Source organism: Anser anser, assembly GCF_964211835.1.
Source record: "Anser anser genome assembly, chromosome: 15".
Taxonomy (NCBI): domain Eukaryota; kingdom Metazoa; phylum Chordata; class Aves; order Anseriformes; family Anatidae; genus Anser; species Anser anser.
The window spans coordinates 1,201,102-1,222,152 of NC_139736.1; the positions used below are offsets into that span (position 1 = coordinate 1,201,102).

General features: G+C 43.3%; 1 protein-coding gene across 6 annotated transcripts in view; it reads left to right on the plus strand.

The window, feature by feature from the left end:
- Positions 1-21,051, plus strand: part of ARHGAP17 (Rho GTPase activating protein 17) — a 42,287-nt gene that overhangs the window by 478 nt on the left and 20,758 nt on the right. For all 6 annotated transcript variants that reach the window (XM_083799640.1, XM_083799637.1, XM_083799642.1 and 3 more), the window contains exon 2: positions 17,627-17,666. In XM_083799640.1, coding sequence (XP_083655766.1) covers positions 17,627-17,666 — 40 coding nt within the window. The remainder of the gene's footprint in view (positions 1-17,626; positions 17,667-21,051) is intronic.

Genomic DNA, 21,051 nt, shown 5'->3' on the forward strand with positions numbered 1-21,051 from the left:
CCTGCCGGCCGCCCGCGCCGTGCGCTTCCTGCCTGCCCTTCGTGACTTTCGCTTCCTTTGTTACCGCGTCTCACGGAGCTATTTTGATCCGCGGCGTGCTTTTTCCGCGCTGAGGAGATCGCGGGGGGGTGCGTGCTCGGCGACGAAAATAACCAAAGCCCCGTCTGAGCGGCTGCCACCAGCCTCGGGACGGCGGGGTCTTGGAAAGCCTTCAGGAACAGAGCCGGGCGCAGGCACGGTCACGCTTAGCTGCGGCTCCTCGGTGCGCCGAAAATGCAAATGGAGCTTTCCTGCTGGTAGAGCAGGGCTCTGAACTTATTCTTTATACCTCCAGAAACTTCTCAGGTTTTAATAAAAACTTAATCCCGAAGTGTATACTTTCAGGTTATCCGAGTTCGTGCTTTCACGGCCTCTGCTCCAGTAATTCATTTAATACATTATTTATCTTCTTTGGGGCCTATTTGGATGTAAAAGACCAGGGCGCCAGCTAATAATGGCAAAGTAGCAGATTTTGTTAGGACATTTGTTTTGCTGTAAGGTAGAGCATAACTTCCAAACCAGTCCCGTGTTCTTTCATCCTCATCTCATATAGTTTTGTTCATAAATTTGTAGACTTTAAAATCATTGGAGTGATTACTGGAGTTCCTGCTTGTACGTGTTGGGCCGTAGCTCCAAATCCCAAGTGGAATTTCTGGTAATCTGTGTTGTACCGAGTAGGATAAACATCTCGGGCTACTTCTTACCTCAGGGGGAAAAGAAGAATTAAATCTGGAGAAGTGTTTATAGTCGTGTTTGCGTTGGGAGCAGAAGTTCCAACCTTCGTTCTGACCTTTGACTACCGCGGCTGAGAAGTGTCTGTTGTGAGGATCCCCGGGAGATGCAGCTATCGCTTGTTTCCCAGCTGAGATTCCCGGGGTGTGGCTGTCTGTGTGCGTGATGTGGTGGTTGTTCTGTGCCAGGCAGTCTGCTGGTGCGGTAGCAGCCTGTGCCTCGAACGGCAAAGTTTTCTGCTTCCATTAAAATACAAACAGGTAGCTGAAATAAGTTTTCACTAAAAGTTATACCTAATGATACCAACTCACTTGTTTTCATACACCTAACATTAATAGTTTAAATTCAATTTAAACCATGTTTCTCCTTTTTTCCTGTTGGCATTAAATGCGAGCACATCCTTATTGGGTCTCTCTCTGCTTACAAAGTGGTTTTTAATAAATTGTCTTCAGAGTGTTCAGTTAGTGGTATGGATTCTTTACCCAAGAACATACGAGCTTTTCTTTTAATTAATCAGAAGTGAGAAGACTGTAAAGAATGAGGAGTATCTTGAAGTTTTGACCAGTACTTGTTGCCTCTTTTGCATAGAGATTGTACGCAAAAGGTTGTAAGTGGTTGTAAGTGGTTCGAATCGACCTGATTGCCCTTTGTAGGGGTTTGCCTGCTGTAGTCTTATTAACGTACTTCTTACTCTTTTATTGCTGACCTGAATATTTGTGTCTTTCCAAGTTAAAGAAAAGCGCTTATGTAATTGAAATGAGTTTAACTTCCGTAAATCTGTAAATTCTGTAACACTGAAAAATAATGCAGTGTACCTTTTATCTGTTTTTTGTCTAGGTGTAGTTGAATCAAAGCCAACTGCCTTCAGGTACGCGGTGTTTTTACGAGAGGTGTTGGTACGGTTGCAGATGGCTGTTTTCTGAGGCTGATATATATTGCGTTGCTGTAACTTGCTGGTTAGCCATATGCTTGGACACCATGAGGCAAATGCTCTGTCAGAAGCATTGCACTGGTCATGTAAGTCTCTTGAAGAGATGTGGTCAGTTTTTTAGGACCCCGTTCACCCTTGGGAGGCCGAGCTGCTGAGTGGGCTGCCCCAACAGACAAGCAGCGCTTGCTGCAGTGGGTCTGGCAGCCGTGCCGGGGGTCCCATCCCTTCGTCTCTGCCAGCTCACCTGTGGCACCCGAGGCTGTGGTGCAGAGTGCTCCCTGCCATTTACCTTGTTTGTCACATCTACCCGTCTGTGTCATCTGCTGCTTCCTTGGGTGACCTTTGGCTCTTGTTTTTTGTGGTGGTGTATCAGAAAGGGGTGTGTTCTGCTCTTCTCACTCGTTCTGAGCTCTTTTCCCCAAAACTGGGGACAGGCATGTTATGGTGAGGTCAGCACACCCATAGTTGTTTTATTTTTAATGAAGCAATGTTTAAATCTAAAGTTAAGGGCATATTCTATTGAGCTGGCCATGAGTATGAGTGATACAACCTCTCTTACGGTCAGCTTATGAAGGTTGGCATGCTTGGCCTACAGCTGTACCACGTGTACATGACTTAGGATCAGCAGAAAGTAACTCCTTAGCTGAAGAATAAGGAATAAGAAAAGGTGGTCAGGAGCTTTGCTAAAGCAGAGGAATGGCATTTCTGAGAAGCCTGTGAGTCTGCATGGTCAGAATTGTATAGCATTATGAAATACACGTAAGGAACTAAAGAGGGGATTAGTTAAGTGGAGCAGGATTCCCCAATAATTAGTAGATGTGGTGTTAAATACTCCACATCAATTATCTTGTGGATGTTGCTGGATGCCTTAAACAAGAGGAGTATTCAATCTGCCACTGAGTACTTTGTTTTTTTAACAGGTCCTCTGTAAATGATGCAGCTGTAGAAGCAAGCTCTGGTTAACCCCTGAAGTGAAATATCAATTACTTGTCCATATAAACATGGAGGAGAGGGGAAGATCGAACAGGATGTTTTGCCTTCCCTTGAAACCTGGCAGTTCAAGCACTGGTCCCTCCGGTGCTGTCGGCTGGGGTCAGCCGGTGTCGATTGTGCTGGAGACAGTGCCCGAGGCTGGGCCAGGCAGCTGTGCGACTGCCTCTGTCGGGAGGCAGCGCCCGAACCTCCTTGGGGCATTCTGATCTGGAGCGGGCGAGTGACCCCTTTCATAAACTGTTAATCTTGGTGGGAGTGTGGCGGTTCTCATGTCATCACGAAGCATCTCATGTCTGATGAGAGAGAATTCAAAAGAAGTGGGGCCAGGAGCAGAGAAGGGGAGCGGAGACATAGCTCACCTGGCAATCATTAGTTCCAGAGGAGCTGAATTAATGTATCAGAATAAAGAGACATTTGAAGCCCTAAGTGAGGCTTCAAGGACTATAAGGGAAGGGGAAAAAAAAGAGTCTCAACCTTCGTTCTGAATTTCAGGTGGCCTGTGATTCCTTAGAGACTGTGTGTTGAGATTGCTTTTAATGAAATTTAAGTATTAAGTCCTCCAAAACTTAATCTGCGTTGAAGTCCAAGCCCATGCTTGGACCAAGAACGGTTCTGTCCACACGCGTTTCAGGTGTGCTTTGCCTGGGCTGAGCACTTTGTGAGGGGCACATCATGGGATGCGTTCTGCGTGCTGCCTCGCGGCTTTGTGGAGGTGAGGTTCCCCTGCCTGGCCCGCTCGTACCTTTCCTTCGGGTGCCTCATAAGCAGGTAGGCGTTGTAGCAGATCAGCTGTGTATCAGGTTCAGAAGTAACAAAGGATTATATTGTGTGTGATGTCACTGAGGTAATTCGTAAATCTAAGTCTTACAGTTTTTATACTCTAATAAATTATGAAAGGAGACAGATTTTGATTAGAAGCTCAGGAAGTATTCTAGTTCTCTAACAAAAATAAATGTTCAGAAGTATTGTCATTAAAGGCTTTCAAATGATACACTAATAAGCATTTGAGCTACATAGCTGAGTAATTTCTATGAGAAATGAGTCCACGGAGGTGTTTGGGTCACGCTGTTTAGTTACAGAAAAACAGCTTGGTAATTAATGACACTTGTTAGACTGTCTAATAATTTTACACGAGTTAGGCTTTTGTGCCTCTGGGGACCTAACTATGAATGTTCCCATCAATTTCTTTTTTCATCTTTTAGCGTACCATACAGATTAAAAATTATTCCAGCCAACTGGTTTGGAAAGTTTAGATCCGTGAAGTCATGTAAGATCAAGACTGCTGGGTGGACACACGTGTCTTTACCAGGAGAGATATTTTATCTGCTTTTCAGGCTGTTAGGCTAATTTAAACCAGGGAGCAGCAGTTCTGACTAATTAAAGTCTAGAAGTGGCCACAAACAGCCTTAGATCTTTTTTTAGTCAAAAAGCTAGCTTGCTGTAGCTTCTTAACAAGTTTTACTGTTTGAATATATCTTGTGTACAGAGTTTTTCCATGCCTTGTACACATGACATTACTGCGACTCGGCAGGAGTATTTGCGCATATCTTTTAATAGCTCGTGCTGTGCATGAAAGGTACCGTGGTACACTATATTTAGGAGCTCTTCAAGCCCCTTGGCAATCTGTATGTTGGAATTGGCATTAGTGTGACACAACACTAAAGCAAGTTAAGTTAAAATAACTTCAGTGATTGTGTATAGCACGGAGCAGCTTGCTTTTGATATGTATAGGGGGAGATCTGCTGGAAACTGCTAATTTCTAGTAATGCATCATGGAAAAACTGGGTGGTCTGAGTTATTTTTTCCCCCATATTAGTACTGTCTATTGTTTCTGGTCTTATTTTTTTCAGAATTCTTCTGTGAATTATTGCTTAGGGCATTTTTTACATCTTGGTCTTCTGTTGATAGTACTGTGCGAACTAGTTTTTTTAAAACTGTGGTAAAATGAGTTTGCTCATCTCTAAATCTAAAGCACTACAATATAATACAAACCTTACAAAGCTATTTAAAATAAATTAAAATCAAATTGTTTTACAGATGTCGAAGAAATACTAGTTTAATATTTTTCTTGTTCTTCTGTGGAAAAAAGCCCTTATGAATCTGACCCCCCATGTGCAAGGGGAAAACTTGCTTTGTGCTTGGTCTTGTAGGTTAGCCTTTGTCTACATCGGAGTACTCGTGAAAAGAAAAAGAAAATCCTCATTTCAGTGTTTACAATAGCCATCTTAAACATTTCCTGTTTATCTCCAAATGAAGTTTGAGGTCTCTGTAACTAGAAAATTCACTTAAGATTCTTCTAGAAGGAAGATTAATTCAATGACAGGTTTAAAGAGTCTGAGGAGATTGGATTAGGGAAGGTCTGTTTTCCTGAACATGTGCAGGCTTTCAGAGTTCGTGTAGCTAACTGTCAAGGGCTGATTGAAATGAACTGCATGCAAATGCTAAAGCACTTGTCTACTAATAGCAGAAGGAGTGCGATATCTGAAAACCCGCGTGTTGGTGGAGTCTGGCTGTGGAATAGGCAGAGCGAGGAGGCAGTAAGGAGCACGTTGACTGGAGCAGCGCAGTCGGGAGCACAGCTGCTGCAGCTTTGTGCTACCTCTTCACCACTTCGAGGCAACCGTACGTGCAGCACTTGGAAGCACCGCTTCAGGTAGAATTTCTCAATCTGAGGTGTCCGCAAACAAATGGCTAACAGCCCCCTTAGCACTGCTTCTTGGCCTAAGCTATATCAACAAAAGTTGCTCGGTATGTACACATTTATCTATTTCTTGCACCCCTAAGGTAAAACTGACACAATCTATGCGCTGTGCAGCTCGTAAATCTTTTTTAATAGTGCAAACTTCCAATTAGAGAAAAATGTGCAGCTAGTATGTTTTCAGTGTGGGTCTGCTGACTGTTGTACTTAGCAGTGTATTTGCAACTTCCATTAACGTAGCAACAAGTGGAATAGCTTATGGAGATAAACTGTGTTCAAGCTGTCAGTTTTGTTTGTACATCTGTTAATCTCATTAATCCGCATACCCTTCAAAGCAGAGTTGCTAAAGCCAAAGGAAAAATGGCCTGAATTTGCCCACATTGAGGACTTTGTAGTGGCTTGTTTCAGTGCAGTTGTGTCCCAGTGAACTGCTGGTGAGTTCTCTTAGGCTGAACACCTGCTACTGGGGCCCTGGGTAAGAGCAGGGGTTGCGTCTCACAAACAGACGGTCAGAAGACAAGAGTGTATGTATATTTTGACCTCTATCTCAATTCCTCGGGGACTGAGAAGATCTCGTGTTGGTCTGAAGAATTAGACAGTTAAAAATCACTGAGATTAGGAGCTGTTAAGAATGCATTTTACTCAGCAGAAGTTGTTCAGTGTCTGAAGCTTTACTTTTAGTGCGTTGCGGTGTGGTGCTTTCCAGAGGACCGGTGTGTTAAGCTGCCCAGATACTTCCTGTTGCGCCTGTAGTGCACCGTAAGGGCAGCAGCAGGTTTTCACTCTCAGCTTAAAAAAGCTCACTCTCACTCTCAGCTTAAAAAGCTTACAGCTCACTCTCAGCTTAAAAAGTGTCGTCGCTTGTGGTCAGATTCCAGACTACACGAAAGCTCAGGAATGACATGGCTGGACTGTGTCTGTCTTCCCCAGCGGCCAGGAGCAGATGACCGGGGAGGAAGGCAGATGTCCCACCTGTCCCCTCAACCCGCTGCTGGCTGCTTGGAGCTTCCTGAGGCAGAGCTGGCTGCTCACGTGTAGCTCAGCGTCTGGCAGTGCTGGGCTCGCTTTGTTCCGCGCGTTGGCTGTGCCATCCTTGCTATCGTAGGGCTCCAGCTTCCCTGCTTCTCTGAAAGGCCACGTTTCTAAGTTTCAGCTCTTCAGTTTCACTTTAAGCTTTTCACGTAGGAGGGAAAAGCATTTCTCCATGCCTGCAATCCATAAGAATGAACTCCTGGGCGAGTTATCTGTTTTTCAGAACAGCGGGTGTTGTCAGGGCAGGTATAGCTTCAGTTATTTTGTTTTCCCTTAGTAGAGGCAGAAAAGGCCTTTCAAACCTTTATATAAACTTTTTGATAAAGTCTGCTTTGTATTAGACCTGTTCAATTTTGTTGACTTGAAGATATCTGAATAAGGTTTTGTGCCTTCTAGTAGAGAACTAGCTAAAGCCTGCTGGTTAGAAGAAAGAAAGTATTACATAACTGGCAGGCTTGCCTGTTGACTGCTGAGTGGGCAATGTGCAAAATTCTTCAGATTTTTGTTGCAGAGGGAGAAATTAAAGGACTCCAAACTGAGGGATTTGAAAAATATTAGTTGCCCTCTTGCGTGCCTCTAGCTGCATGCTCTCATCTCCTTTGGCTCTGGTTGTTGTACTGCTGCTTGCTGAAACAGATCAGAAGACTGATAAAATATTAACAATAAAAGGCAGACACGCACATGCCATGGGATGTGTTCTAGCTGGATTACCTCGGGCTTTTCTGTTCTGCCACGTGAGTGCCCGTCGGGTCAGGGACGCACAGCGAGGGAGAGCAGAGCACGCGCCCAAGGAAAGCACAGTCTTATGTTGCCTTAAAATGACAAATAAAATCTAGTTCTTTCAGTGTGTCTGTTTTTCCGGTTGTTTCACAAGGCTTTGGAGGATCTAGGAGAGCGATAATGATTTTGCCAAACTTGGCACGCTGCGCTTGTGTCGCAGCATGTTAAGCAGAGCCTGCGGCATCGTCCTGTGCCCGTGCAGCCACCTGGGCGAGGTGCTGTAGGGAACCAGAGGAAAGGATGGGTTGTGCAGGGGTGTCAGGTGCCTCTGGGGGGGAGATGTTGGTATCTGACATAACAGGGCAGCAAAGGGAGGCATTTCCTTGAGCCTGCCTGAGGGAGAGCTGCTCAGCTAACCTGCCAGCGGAGCACGTGGGAGCCAGGGCTGCTCTCCGGGGTGGCATCCGCGACACATCACAAAGCCGACCTCATCTTGGGTTTAGCCCCTTCGTGGGTGAAGTTGTGATTCCTTAATTCTAACTTGATCTGATGGTGGCTCGTAGAGCAAATAATTTTAATATCAGGTTATGCCCAGAGACATCCTAAAATAGTAATGATTTAAGCTGCTAAAATAGCTAGAAGTGATCTAATGAGCTGCTTCCACGTGATGCTGTAATGCGATACGCTTGGGATTTAGGAAAGCAAATGTATTTCCTGGATACTTGCATAGTTTTTTAGGTTCATTAGTGATAACGGATCTGTAACCGGAACTGTTCTTTAGATTGGAGGACACTATTAGCAAATAATGAAAAGCCAAACATGTATGGTCTTTTTAGGGTATAGTTAAATAGAAAGCGTCAGCGTGTTAGATGTTTTTTTAATATTGTGCACAGTGTTGACCAAAAAAAAAACCCACCACATTTTGTAGCTTGTTAGAATTAGCAGCTCCACATTTTAGTGCTTTGGGAGAACCTCCAGCCCTTCGTGTTGGGCCTTACATAGCACGTCAGTCAGCTGTGCCCCGTGTGCCGTGGGTAGCTCTGGTCTGAAACCCGTGGGAGTTTAACAGCACAGGCCAAACTGGGGAGGTTGTGGCTGACCTCCTGTAATTCAGAACCAAATAGCTTCGCAGCACTTGGTGCTGACGTATCGAGTGGTTTTACCAGATCAGTGTGTGTGATTACCTCCTGGTTCAGGCTGCCTGACTGCTCGCCGTCCCAGCCTTGCAAGCAAGGCTAAACTTGATCCTCAGCGCGGTGCTGTGCTTAAAGCAGTGCTGGATGTCTAGACAAGAGAAGAAGGGGGAACTTGCAAGCATCTTTTTTATCTGCAACATTGCTTCCTTGACTGAATTAAAGTGTTTTGACTAAAATGTATTCCTTAGGAACCACATGCTTTAAATGTTTGAGTTTGTAATCCTTATGCCATTGCTGATAAAAGCATGTTAGAATAGTGGTGCATCTTATGCTTGGACAGTCCTGCTGTCTCAACAGGAAGCTAGCTTTCATAAATACAAGCCAGCTGGGTGAGGTCACAAGTTCTTCTCTCAACTGAGGAGGAGCCTTTTTTTCCTTGACACAGATTGTTTTCTGGTGCAGTTAATTGCATTGCAAAATGACAGGAACATCCTGGAGTGACTGCAGCAGAGTGACTCAAGGAGCCGAGGAATCTGCAGAACTGACTACGCAAAATACCTGAATCAATTTTAAATAGGAAGGATCTATAAAGGAGGAGTTCTTTCATCTGTCTTACAAGTTGTCCTGCACCAGAAATCATTCAATGGAGACTTTTGTATAAATATGCTCTTTGTCCATACTGCATATTTCTCAAGATCCCAACAACACTTCCAGGGTGAAAATTAATACAAGAAAAGCTGATAACTTCTACATCTGACAGTTGCAGAGAGAAGATGAGGAGAAAACTGTAAATGAGTGAGGTTGACCTTCTATTTAGAAGATAAGTTGCTGTGCATCCAGATTTGGGAGTTATGGCTGTTACAGGGATTTGAAAGGCACAACAATTCCGATGCCAACTTTTTTGACATAAATGAACCAGTTATCAAGTAATCCACAAGAAATAATCCAACTGATTAAAAATTATTTTTCTGTATAAAAATACTAGCTTTCTATCCTACCTTCATTTTCTACAGAAAATAGAAATGTGTGAGCTAAGCTGTTGCAGCTTCTCTTTCAGTTGAACATTTAGCTGGTTTGTCCTGCTGTAAGCCGATTTCCCCTGCAGATTAAGTGTTCTGATCTGTCCGTGCTTTTTGTAGGAATGGAACACAAGGGTAAAGTAATTCTGGTTTTGTAACAGGAAGTCCAAGTGTGCGTTGAAGTGTTAATAAACCTTTACTAGGCTGTTAGAGGCTCATATTTCGCTCAGGAATCTAGCGATAGAGTTAACTTTCAGTTTCATGATAGAACACCAAAAAACATGGTGTGCAACACGTGGCAGAGTGGTAATGGCACGGTTCTCCATGTTACGCGCATTAATCTGGCCTTGTATATCCCGTATCCAAGCAACAGAAAAACAGACTTGTGTATCCAGCATTGTAAAACCCAGTAATTGGATGAGTAGTCTCAATTGCAGGCTAACCAGCAGAGACTCAACTCAGTTAGAAGCTGGTTTTCCTGTTGGTGAAACATAATAAAGGGTTTGGCTGTTAATTGTTAATCAGAAAATCAGTGCAAAGGCTTCACCGTGAAATGGTGGACATAGAGTAATCCCTACTTTGTGACTGTCCTGTTAGTCAATCGTATGATCTTCCAGGTTGCTGAATTACATTGGGCTTTTTTTTTTTTTACTGTTATTTCAATGCTTCCAGCTCCTCTTTGCATTTTTACTTTCTATTCCTACTTCATTGTTCTGCCTCTTCTGTATTTCCTTGTTTTGCTTTTTGTGTTGAATTCAGTTTGGTTCCTTTTCAGAGGCTTTCACTTGCCAGTTTTATGAATCCTTAGACTTAAAATAGACCTGTCTGGACAGTGTATTAAATTAACAACAGCGTTAACTTTGAAATGTTCATTTTGAATTCTAGTGTGTTTTTTTTTACACTTATGCAATGTAATATGTAGCTTGAAATGTCCTGCCAAAGTCCAAAACCATACAAACGTGCAAAAAAAAAACAACTATGATTTTGTAGCAGTTGTAGTTTGCTCATTCTTGTATTGTATGTTTATCCTATTCAAACATGTCGGCACTGAAAAAGTTTTCTATTTGCAAAAGATAAGTACTGCTTCTTCTGGTCTTTTGTAATGATTGACAATGAAGGGTTTCTGGTTTTAAAAAAAATCACAAAATTCAAGTATTTTTACTTGGTGGGCCGTCCACTTTTGTAGTAGCTAGAATGGAAAGTAACGTCTCACGTGAAAGTTCGGGGTATGTCTGAGTTGTATTTTTCTTTAATCATAAGGGAGTTCTTGTGTCAGCAGGTAATCTGGCAAGGGAACTAATCCTTGTCTAAAATTAAAAGCTGCCAAACCCACAGGTAGGAAATAACTGAGCCAGTCTTTTATCCAGAAATGTCGATCGCCGGCTTAACTCCATGTTTGCAGAGGTACGGCTGACTTCGGCCCCGCAGCAGCGCTCGCTCTCCCTGCCGACGCGGTGGTTCCCGAGCTCCCCTTCCATTTATTCCCACCCCTGCCCCGTGCTCCCAGGCTTCACCTGGTGGTGAAGCTGATCTGACCGAAAAATGGGTTTTCTTCTGGCCCGGTTATTTTTCAACCCCCTGGGCTGGCCGCGGTGCAGCAGCAGGACGAGCAGCTGAGGGTGGCAGGAAGACGCGGCTCCTGGGCCCTAAGGAAACGGTGGCCCCAGGCTGCGGGTCCCTCAGCGGCTCTGCTCCTGGCGCCTTGCTGCAGGGGACGGATCTCGTCCCAGTGCTCAGGAAGGAGAAGGGCTGTAGCAATCCCTCACCGTGGGGCGGTAGCACTGTGACCCCGGCACGCCCAGAGCCTGGCTGCCCTTGGGGCGAGACCGAGCGTCCTGGTGGTGCTGAGCGGCTGCGGCGGCCCAGGCAGGCAATGGGAGCGCCCGTCCCGGCAGCGGTTGCGTTGGTGCTGGCACGCCGTGGTTACAACCTCGTGTTCTACGGTTTTTCTGCCCTCCTGTTTTTCATATCAAAGTTGTACCCACCTAGTTTTAGATAAATTTACTCTGGGGAAGCAAAGGTTGCTTGCTTGGTCTTACGTGAAAATAAACTTTTAAATGTAAATAAATATTGGGCAGCTAAATGTTAAAAATAATTCTTTACCAAGATATTGTATAAGGATGTTTGCATACATCTTTTATAAATTAATAAACTGACATGTTTGGAAAGGTCAAGTTCTCCAGTGGTGTTAAATATTTGAGTTCACTTAGCATGAGAAATTTATATGGTAATACTGAAGGGAAAAAAAGCGAGGCATTGAAAATACACTGTGATTTGATCAGCTCAGAAGATTATTCTTCTGTATCTTTACTTTGTGTTGGTCTCAAATTCTTTGTGTTTTTTTTCCTCGCTGTTTTTTCACAGCTTAATAGGAGCTTTTACTTTGGAAGAAACATACGACCACTGCTAGATTTCATCCTGGCTGGATTTAAGCATCTAGAATTTTAATCCCTCACCACAGCATTTTGCGGAAGTGCTAATACCTTCTGAACAAAATGCAAATCAAATGTACCTTAAAGAGAAATCACATTTTGTTGTTATGTCCTAATGTACGTTCTGGGTGGTGGTTTTTTGTTTGTTTTTTTTTGAAAGTAAAAAGGAATACAGGGAGAGCTTCACCAGCTAAAGCTTTGTAATGGTATGAAACAGAATAGCAGTAAGTATTCAGTTTGCTGGGACAACAGTTGACTGAAAGCACTTAATTGTAAATTTTTATTTGTAACCAGAAGCTTAAAAACTATCAGACTCAAAGACTGCTCACTGAAACGTGACTTCCTCTATCAGGACAAAACTGCTTTAAATCTTGTTTTGCATTTAAACCACAATTGTAGTTTTGTCATCTAGAAAGTTCAACTGAAATTTGTCTCTAATTTGTAGTGTGTGTTGCTCGTAATTACCTTGATTTGTTAGATAGACCTAATTGTTTAAGCAGTATTTCTTTCCTCACACTGTAGTATATGTGGTTTAATTCTCAACATCAAATACTAAAACCTGTTTGTTTCACAGGGAGGGGTTTGGAGTTCTGCAGCGTGGTGTGGGCCTTGCTGCTGTGGCTGTGCCTCCTAGAACGGCCCTAAAATAGGATTTGGCTTGGGCTGCGGTTGTCCTTAATAGCTAAATTTACTGCTTCGCCTGGGAGAGGAGGCCTTGGATCCATTTCACTTAGTAAGGAATTTCAGATCTATTAATGCGAACAGGCTGTCATGGGCTTCCCTGCGACTGTGAAGGCATGGTCTGCTTTATTTCCAAGATCATCTTTCTAAAGCCCCGTCTGCCTTTAATTTGGGCAGACAAGCCTCATTCTTCAAAAGTGGGTGGCTGAGATTACAAAGAGGTCAATGTTGTAGCTTTTAGATTGAGCGATCGGGCAGTTTGATGGAGAAACTCAATGGAGAAAATGAAGGAAGGCAGAGGAGTAGAAACAGTTCTCTCTTTATTGAGTCCCAAGTTGTAGTTTTGCACCTACTGGGGTTCTGAAGGTGCATTAATTAATGAAGCATTTTGGTGCTTCGGAGGTGATGCACCATTTTTTAAAGCATTTCAAAAGGAAGCACAAAAACTGCAGTAACCACATGGGTTAAAATTGATGCCTTGAGCATCACTTAAGTATGAAAAACAGTTCTCCATCGAGGACTTCCCATAGGAAGTCAGTTTGAGGGTTATCGCCTCCAAAACAGGAACCTTTGGTTTTGATTTCTGCTACTGACACTAAAGTCTCCACAGTCATCAGATTTACTATGAACACATTTTTAATACTTGTGCAGAAGTGTATATTGTTAATTTGGGTGAAAACCAGGGGTAATAGGCAGGCTTGAAGTCTAACTGGTGGCTGGTTGCTAGCGGTGGTCACTAAACACTAAGTAAATATTGAAAGGTGATTCTCATCTGACGGTCATTCTGAAGTGATGTTAAAGCTTGTTTAAAAATAACTTGCAGAATATTGATTTTGAAAAAAATCACCTGCAGTGAAGGTTGGTATTTGTTGCTTTACCTCCAGTTTGAGTGCTAGTTTTGTCATGGAAGCGAGTCAAAGGGGATTAATTTGAGGCTTGTGTAGCGCAATAAACTTGGTTTCTGTGGTGAGGAGTGCACTTGGCCAAACGTTTTTGCTCTGGCTTGTCCTCAAGATGCTGCGCAGGTTAAACCAAACTCCTGTAGTATATCCAGAAAGCTGAGTATTCCCACAGATTGCCAAAGGAAGCAAAATACTTCCTCTGTAATGAAGTGATTTTGAAAAGTGCCCTTTAATGTACACACTTACAAAGGCCACAGTCATAGAATTTTTTGCTTTCCAGTTACACACATTTCCTTTAACATACTGATGTTTAAGATCTCAGCTTCTGAAAAGCATACAGAAATACCGAACATGGGTAGAATACAGGGAACAGGAAATCTGTGTGTTACAGCCTGTATTGTTTTAAAATCTAGTTTAGGTAACGAGCTTTATGTGCGCCTGGCTGCCAGGGAGGAGGAAGGGATGGAGTGTACCTCGCATCTGCTGAGCTGAAAGACGAGGGGTTCCCTGCATCACCTTCATTTCAAGGAAAGTCCAAAACAAGTAGAACTTAAGAAAGATGCTGCCATAAGCAATGATCTGTTTCACATTTGGATACTGATTGTAGCAGTCACTTTTGGTGCAGAGTAAATGGCACTCAGGCCTAGGTTCTCCTGAACGTTGGTGCTGTTCTCCTGTGCCTTTGTTGGAAAGGGGTTGTTGAATTTGTCTTGTTCAGGTCTTTCCCAAGGGCAGGGTTTTTTTGATTTTGAAGTGATTTGATGTATTTAATGATTAGGCTCCATAAAGTTGGGTTATATATAGTTCATACTGCTTAAGAAGGCAGGCTGTCCCTGGAATTTAGTACCATGTTGAACTAAGCTGCTAGTCCCGAAACATCTTTAAGTTATATTTGCTATGAAGCAGACAGTGTAGGATTAAAAAAGCAAAGCTTTTAGAAGGGAAGTTGTCACCTAATTCTGGATTCCTTGTTTTGGAACAGAGCTGCTGATTCTTCCATTTTTCCTGGCACCAAGTCCTGCCTATTGTGCTGTGGAAGCAGGCAGGATGTGCTGCTAGCGCAGTGCCCCGCAAAGGTGCTGCAAAGCGTTAACTTGCCAGCAAGCGCTAATCTGGTTACTCTGAGTAACAAACAAATACTTTAAGGAAAATCAAACAGTGAGAAGGCTAGCTTTAATTTAGTCTCATGTTTCGGATGGGTATCTCCTCATTTCCGCTGAAGTCTTCCCAGAGTTTGGGAGCGCAGACTCGTCTTTCCGTCACGACACGAGCTGCCCTCCCGGGCCATCACCTGCTGCCAGCTCTGCATCTCGGCCTCGGTGCGTGAGTCAGGGTTTCTGTTTCCACTTTGATACTTGAACTGAGTCACTTGTTCTGTTGTGAATGTCCAAGTTTTTATGGCTCTGCGTGTCAGGATTGCTCTTGTTCCCTCCTTGTTAGCCTTTCGGGGGTGTAAATTTCCACTGGTTTTGTAGCTTTGACCTGCTCTGGAGATCTTCCCCGGTCAGTACTGATGCCTTGATGGTGGACAGGATTCTGCTGTGAAGCCAGTGAGATCTCAAACATTGTTTAGATGAAGCTTTATATTTATTTTTTTTTAACTTTCCAGCTCTGGTTTAATAGATCTCCTTTATTTCATATGTGCAAATGTAAATTCTTGCCCCAATAAAGGTACACATTTTTATCTCAGGAATTCTCATCTGCTGTTTCCAGAGGTACAGGGAGCCGTGTGCTTGGTGTGCGTGCAGTGGGTTAATGTTGTGCTCATTCCTTGCAGAAAACAGTTTGGAAGTAATGTTTCAAAGGAACTCAGTATTTATCCTCTGTATTGGTTATGGGGATGATTATAGCTGCAATATGCCATTGCGCATTCACCATTTTGTTTTTAGAATCAGTCTTTTAAAAATGCACCGCTGAATTTTACTTGAAGAACTTTGTACCAGCCATCGCATATAAAAGTTTTGCCATAACAGTGTCCTGCCTCGAGGTGTAGCAGGAACCTTCACCTCCGCTCCTCAGAACCCCCCCTTTCCCAGGGGACCGGCGCAGCCCTGCTCGTGGTGCTCGGCTGCCGGCCCAGTGGCTGTTTCACCGTGCGAGGAGCCGAGCAGCCGGCATGTGCCCACTGCACCACTGGGTCCTGTGCTCAGCTCCCGCTCCCAGTTGCGGGCATCCCACCATGCCGAAGCGGCTACGGATCCTGCAGAAACAACACGTTTGGGGCCTCCTGGCCCAGCAGGGGCTCTGCCGTGCTTTTCCTGTTAGTAATGGCTTGCAGGGGCATCCCCGTGCGATGGTGAGTTAACTGTTTTGATGGCATGGAGTCCAGCTGCTGGGAATGCCAACAGCCAAGTAACCTTAGCGTGAGGCTGGCTGTGTCCGTGGCGTGCCTGGGGAGAGGCTTGAGGCGGTGGGCTCCCAGCCAAGGGCCAGTCACCTGCTCTGATGGGCTCCTGGGAGCTGTAGTGGCTGGGGAGCTTCTCTGCAGCTGTATCTTCCCCTTGCTACCCAGCTCGTGATTCCAGGAGGCACTGTTCCTCTGTTGCTTCATGCTACCTAGTAGGAAAGGCACAAACAAGACCTAATAAGGGGTAAGGAGCAGTGGAAAAAAATGTTTAGCATAGGTTTTCTAATTCTTTAATTAGTTGGCAGAAGGAATTAGTGTCCCGTGGAGCTGCAGTTAGACATAAACTTAGAACTAGAAGCAGTAGTAGCTGTTGTGCCGAGGTAGGCAGGTACCTTTGCTGGTTTGTCGCTTTTCCCCTGTTGACGGCTCAGCAAGGAGATAAGGGCCGAGCTGCTGTCACAAGGCTACGTTCTCTTTTTCATGGCAGTGGTCACTGAAAAACAATATTATTTAGTGGCTCTTTCTTGGCTTCATTATTAAAGGTGGAATGTGGGCCTGCAGGAAGGGTGAGGTCTTCCCTCTGCGTTTCCAAACCTGACATCATCATAAGTGGCTTTTCTAAATCAGCTCTGGCCTGGGGACGCCGTGCTGCCACAGCCGATGACTGGTAAAAACAATCCCTGACTTCAAAGGAGATCTGGATTTTCTGGTTGTGACCCTAAATACTTGATAAACCAATCACGTGTGCAAAGGGGACTTGTTGTATACACAAGAATTGTTTTGCACAACGATGCATAGTCTGCAGGTAACAATATTTAAAATGAAAATGAACTTCTGCCAGCACTTTATGTAAATTTCTTTACTTTTTCACTCAAATGGGTATTACTACCTAGGAAAAAGCGGGGGAGGGAGAAATCATACTTTTTATGAATGTGAGGTTGTGTGCAATTTCTAGGCAAGTATTTGGTGGGTTTAAATTAATATTGTGCCTAAAGCTGTTCAAAAGCATCCAGTAACTTTTAAGTAGTATAATGGGAGGATCGTGATCATGGGATAATATTAGAATGAGCCTTTTTTCTTCCAAAGGTAAAATTCATTTTGTATTTCTCAATAGCTAATAGAGAATTTGTAAAATTTTATAGTAACTGTAATTTGATTACTGCAGTATGGGTGGGAAAAACTGTGAACTCTCAGTCAAATTGAAAGCTTTTTCACATAAGCCTGCGTGGTACTCACTGCTAGTTCATGGGATTTGCAGCAGTTCAGTGGTTTAATGATGCATACGTATCCAGTTGTAGGTATCCTAAATGTTTTTAGAAATTGTTTTGAATTATGCCATCTGAGGTGGCTGTTTCATTTCACAAAACTGCCTGTTAGGTTAATGTGTGTTCTCTTCTGGTATGCTGGAATTCCTCTTCTGTGGTGTGTGTTTCATATCACGTAAATATATAAAAGTGGGTCAGCACAGAGGGTGAATGAACTGCTGAAATACCTGCCTCTAATTTGTTTCTCTTGCATTAAGCCAAATTAAGGGCTAGAGTTATTTAAAGGGGGGATAATGTAAACTTTGATTATGTAACATAGATGTAGAAACCAGTTGCATTTTTTCTGGAGCAGATCTCTAGGAAAAAGGAAACATTTGCATTTAAGAGAAGTTTTTCAGGATTCCAGTTTGTGTTAAGTCGTGTGCAGTTTGAAATATCTCTGTACTCGATGCAGTGGATTAGTGCTGTGGGCTGAGAATTTCGGGAATGTCAGGCTTTCCCGAGCACTCTGCGCTGGGCAAGCCATCAGTGTTTCTTCCTTGGCAGTGGCCAAGAGCCAGTGCTACCTACGGCATGGTGAACGTGGTGGTGTTTGCAGCGGTGGTTGTAATGGGTTACACTTGCAACTAAGCAGTTACTAAAGGCAATCTTTGACCCTGAGCATGCTAATTTGACTGTGTTCTTTTTTTCCTCACTTAGGGCTGAGAAAACGGAGGTACTTAGTGAAGACCTGTTGCAGGTATCGTAACACAGTTAATATGCATTCTTAAAATTCTGTTTCTAAATTTGAGCCTTCTGAGTACCCAGTGTGGAGGGAAAAATGCAAATGACAGGGATGAAAACAATGATGTCCTTGGCTGACTTCTCAGCACATGAAAAAAATTAAAACTTGCAAGGAAAAACTGTTGCTTCTCTTTCTGAATCCTATCATATAGCTTGATAAAGTGAAGGAAGAAGCTTTTTTTCTTCTTTTTTTCTTTTTTTTTTCTTTTTCTTTTTTTCTTTTGATTAGATGAACTAGCTCGTTAAGCTTATGAACCATTAGTGCTAATGACTTGCCAGGCTGTCTGGTGGAGTATGATGAGCTGGAAAGAAGCTATGATTAGGCACAGCTGGTTTCTGTCTTCATTTGTGCTTCTCTTGAAGAGGTCATCTTGGGCCTTAAAAGAAGTGGCAAAAAGCATACCAGCTGCTTGCTCACTGATAATGACATTTTTCTAAAAGCCTGGAATTGCTCTGAATAAACGTACAAATGTTTCATATTTAGCCTGCAATATTCTCAAATCTGTCATCCTGACATTTGTTCTGTTTGCAGACTTGTCATCTTTCTAAAAGAATGCCATCTAATCAAACATTAGTTTCATGGTGGAATTTTAGTTGCAACTGTTAGATTAACAAGGTTGACTAATCACATGAAACAAATTTGACTATAGACTTGTTCTTCTACATATTTTTCTTCCTTTGGTTATTTTGTGAAAGGTTCGTACAGAAAAAAAAAAAAGGCAGAAGGTGAATTGGCTGGGGAAGTTAGATGTGCTAGCTGCTCCTTTGAACTTGGAGTGTAATGGTGATTTCAAGTCAATTACAAAGCATGTTAGTATGTTTTAAGTTCAAGACCTCTGCAGAAAACACATAGGCCAAACAAATGAGGTGTTTCTTTTGTTTCAAATCTCTCCAGCTGTTTGGATTAAAGTAGAAGGTGAGAGAATATATCGGCTTTAAAACTTGAATTCAGCAAGAACAAGTGAAATCATCTTGAGTAAGGGTGAAATGAGCTGACCTGAAACACTTTGCCCTGCTTTCCAGGGAACTGCTTTGTTTGAAACATAAGTATCTTTACAGTTTGACAATATAATTTTTAATTTCTAAAGGAACGTGTGCAATTAAATGGCAAAAAGGCTGTTAAAACACCTTGATAGCCTTCAAGGGCCCATCTGTTTTCTTGGTTAACTGCAGAATAGTAACAAGAAGTGAAAGCCAGAAGTCCTGCTGCTCGTTGCCAAAAAAATTTTGCAAGCAAGGCTTTCCCAGGCACAGAGCAGACTGGCTACACCCAAGTGGAAGAATTTACTCACTTGTTTGTTTGCTCTTGGGGGCTTGCGAAGGGGAGGGAGGTTCTTATCTAACTAAAGAGCTTAGAAGCATGGGGCTGTTTGTTTTACAAACATGTTTCACAGTGTTCCTTTTTATATTTATCTCAGACTTTGACACAGGATTGCCGTAGCTTGCTTTCTGTTTTGTGAAGTGTAATGCTCCATTTCAAGTATCTCTGTTAAATGTGTTCCTGTCTGAAGAGAAGCAATATAACTCAGTACTGGAAAGGCTTCTACAATAGGCCCACTTTCTGGAATGCCCTTGTAGCATATAGTGGAGCAATTGTTTGATGTCTTTGTACGCTGAAGATGCCCTGTGGGTGCAGACAGTAAGGCCTGTAGGTCACATTTTCAGTTCAAACGTAGCTTAATGGAGATTAATGTCCTTCGTGGTTTTCCTGATATCTTTGAACTAAAAAGCAGATCAGAGGGGAGACTCGCAAAGTTCTGGGGTCATGTTCTTCCTATCAATCTTCTGCCCTTTGAATTTGGCATTCAGACTGCCTGGAAAGGGGCTGTCAGGAATATGCCCGCCTTTCTAAGGCGCGTAAGCCATCGCGTGTGGCTGACAGAGGCTGTTAGTGCGCTGGGATCTGTAAGATGGTTCAGTTACTGGTATTACTGTGTTTCAAGTGTGGATAATCACAGAACCACAGGATTGTAGGGGTTGGAAGGGACCTCAAGAGATCATTGGGTCCAACCCCCCTGCCAAAATTGTGCTTGATAGTTTAAGAAGTCTTAAACTACCTGACCTTGCAAAAAAGTACTTTCACAATTAGAGGCTGATTTGGAATGTCTCGGTAGTATTTAATCTTGATGATAAGACAATAGAAATTAAACTTCTCAGTTGTAACAGTAGGCTGTAAACAGTACTGCCTTCTTCATGCATCTTCATATGGACTTCAAAGTGGACTTTATTTGTAGAACACAATCTCAAAATTAAAGGCAGTGCCTTGTGCTTTTAGAGCAGCCCTTCATGGGCAGTTTGTCTGCACCTTACTCTACCAAAATAGATTTTACTAAGCTTTTTGAGCAGCCCAGCTTGGATTCATCTTGTGGCTGTCAAGCTGTTAGTCCCAGTAGTGCCTTGTGTAGCCAGTGAGACTTCAGTCTTCCTGCTCTGGTCCTCCAACTCACCAGCCCTCCTACACTGGTTCTTTTCCACCTTCCCCTCGGACTTGCAGAAGCTGCTGCCGGGCGGCGTGGCAGCCCCAAGGCCCAACTTTGGGTGCTCCTGCAGGCCTGCACAGCTGCTGCTCCCCTCCTCTGGGGGGCCCAGTCCTGTGCGTGCTCGTGCATCCAGGACAGGGCTCCCATGTCAGCAACAGTGATCCTGTGCTGATCCTCACCCAGTCCGTCTCATCTCCCTGGGCTTGTCTCCATTAGCATCTTCTCCCTCACAGATTCTCTCAGAACCCAGCCCTGGAGGCTTGTCTTCAGCCGGAGCTGCCGTCTCTTTATTAATCTGCAGTTTTCACTACTTGCTTTTGCTGGGACCTAATTGTGGACTGCAGTCACTTTAGGTCTATACAGTAGTTACTGTCCATAAGCGTGAAATAAATGTGTTGGGAGAGGAAAATGTCATTCTTACCTGGATGTATATTGTTCTAAATGAGAATTTACAGAATTCCATGTTCATTAGAATGTAGCAGTTAGCTTCTTCTGGAAGAGTGAGTATTTCTTGTTTTAAATCTAAGTACTGTGCCCTTAAAGATACTTAACAAAGTATAATAACTTAGCACTAAAATTAATGCTCTTGTCAGCAGTTATCTGTATTTATGCACTGACAGGACAGCTGGGGAGAATTATTACCCTCCTGAAAATGTAACCTGTGATTTTAGAGCTGTATCAAAAACTTGAGTCTGTTTAGATTTTTTTTCTGCAGAAATTTACTTTTTAAATAACCATTCCTCCTCCTAATCCTGAGGAGTCATCAAAATGTTGATAAACCACATTCTTTTGGTGCTGTGCCTCAAGAGCTCAGTGCCATGAACAGTTCTGTCCCAGTGCTCATCACTTGCTGTTGTTAGC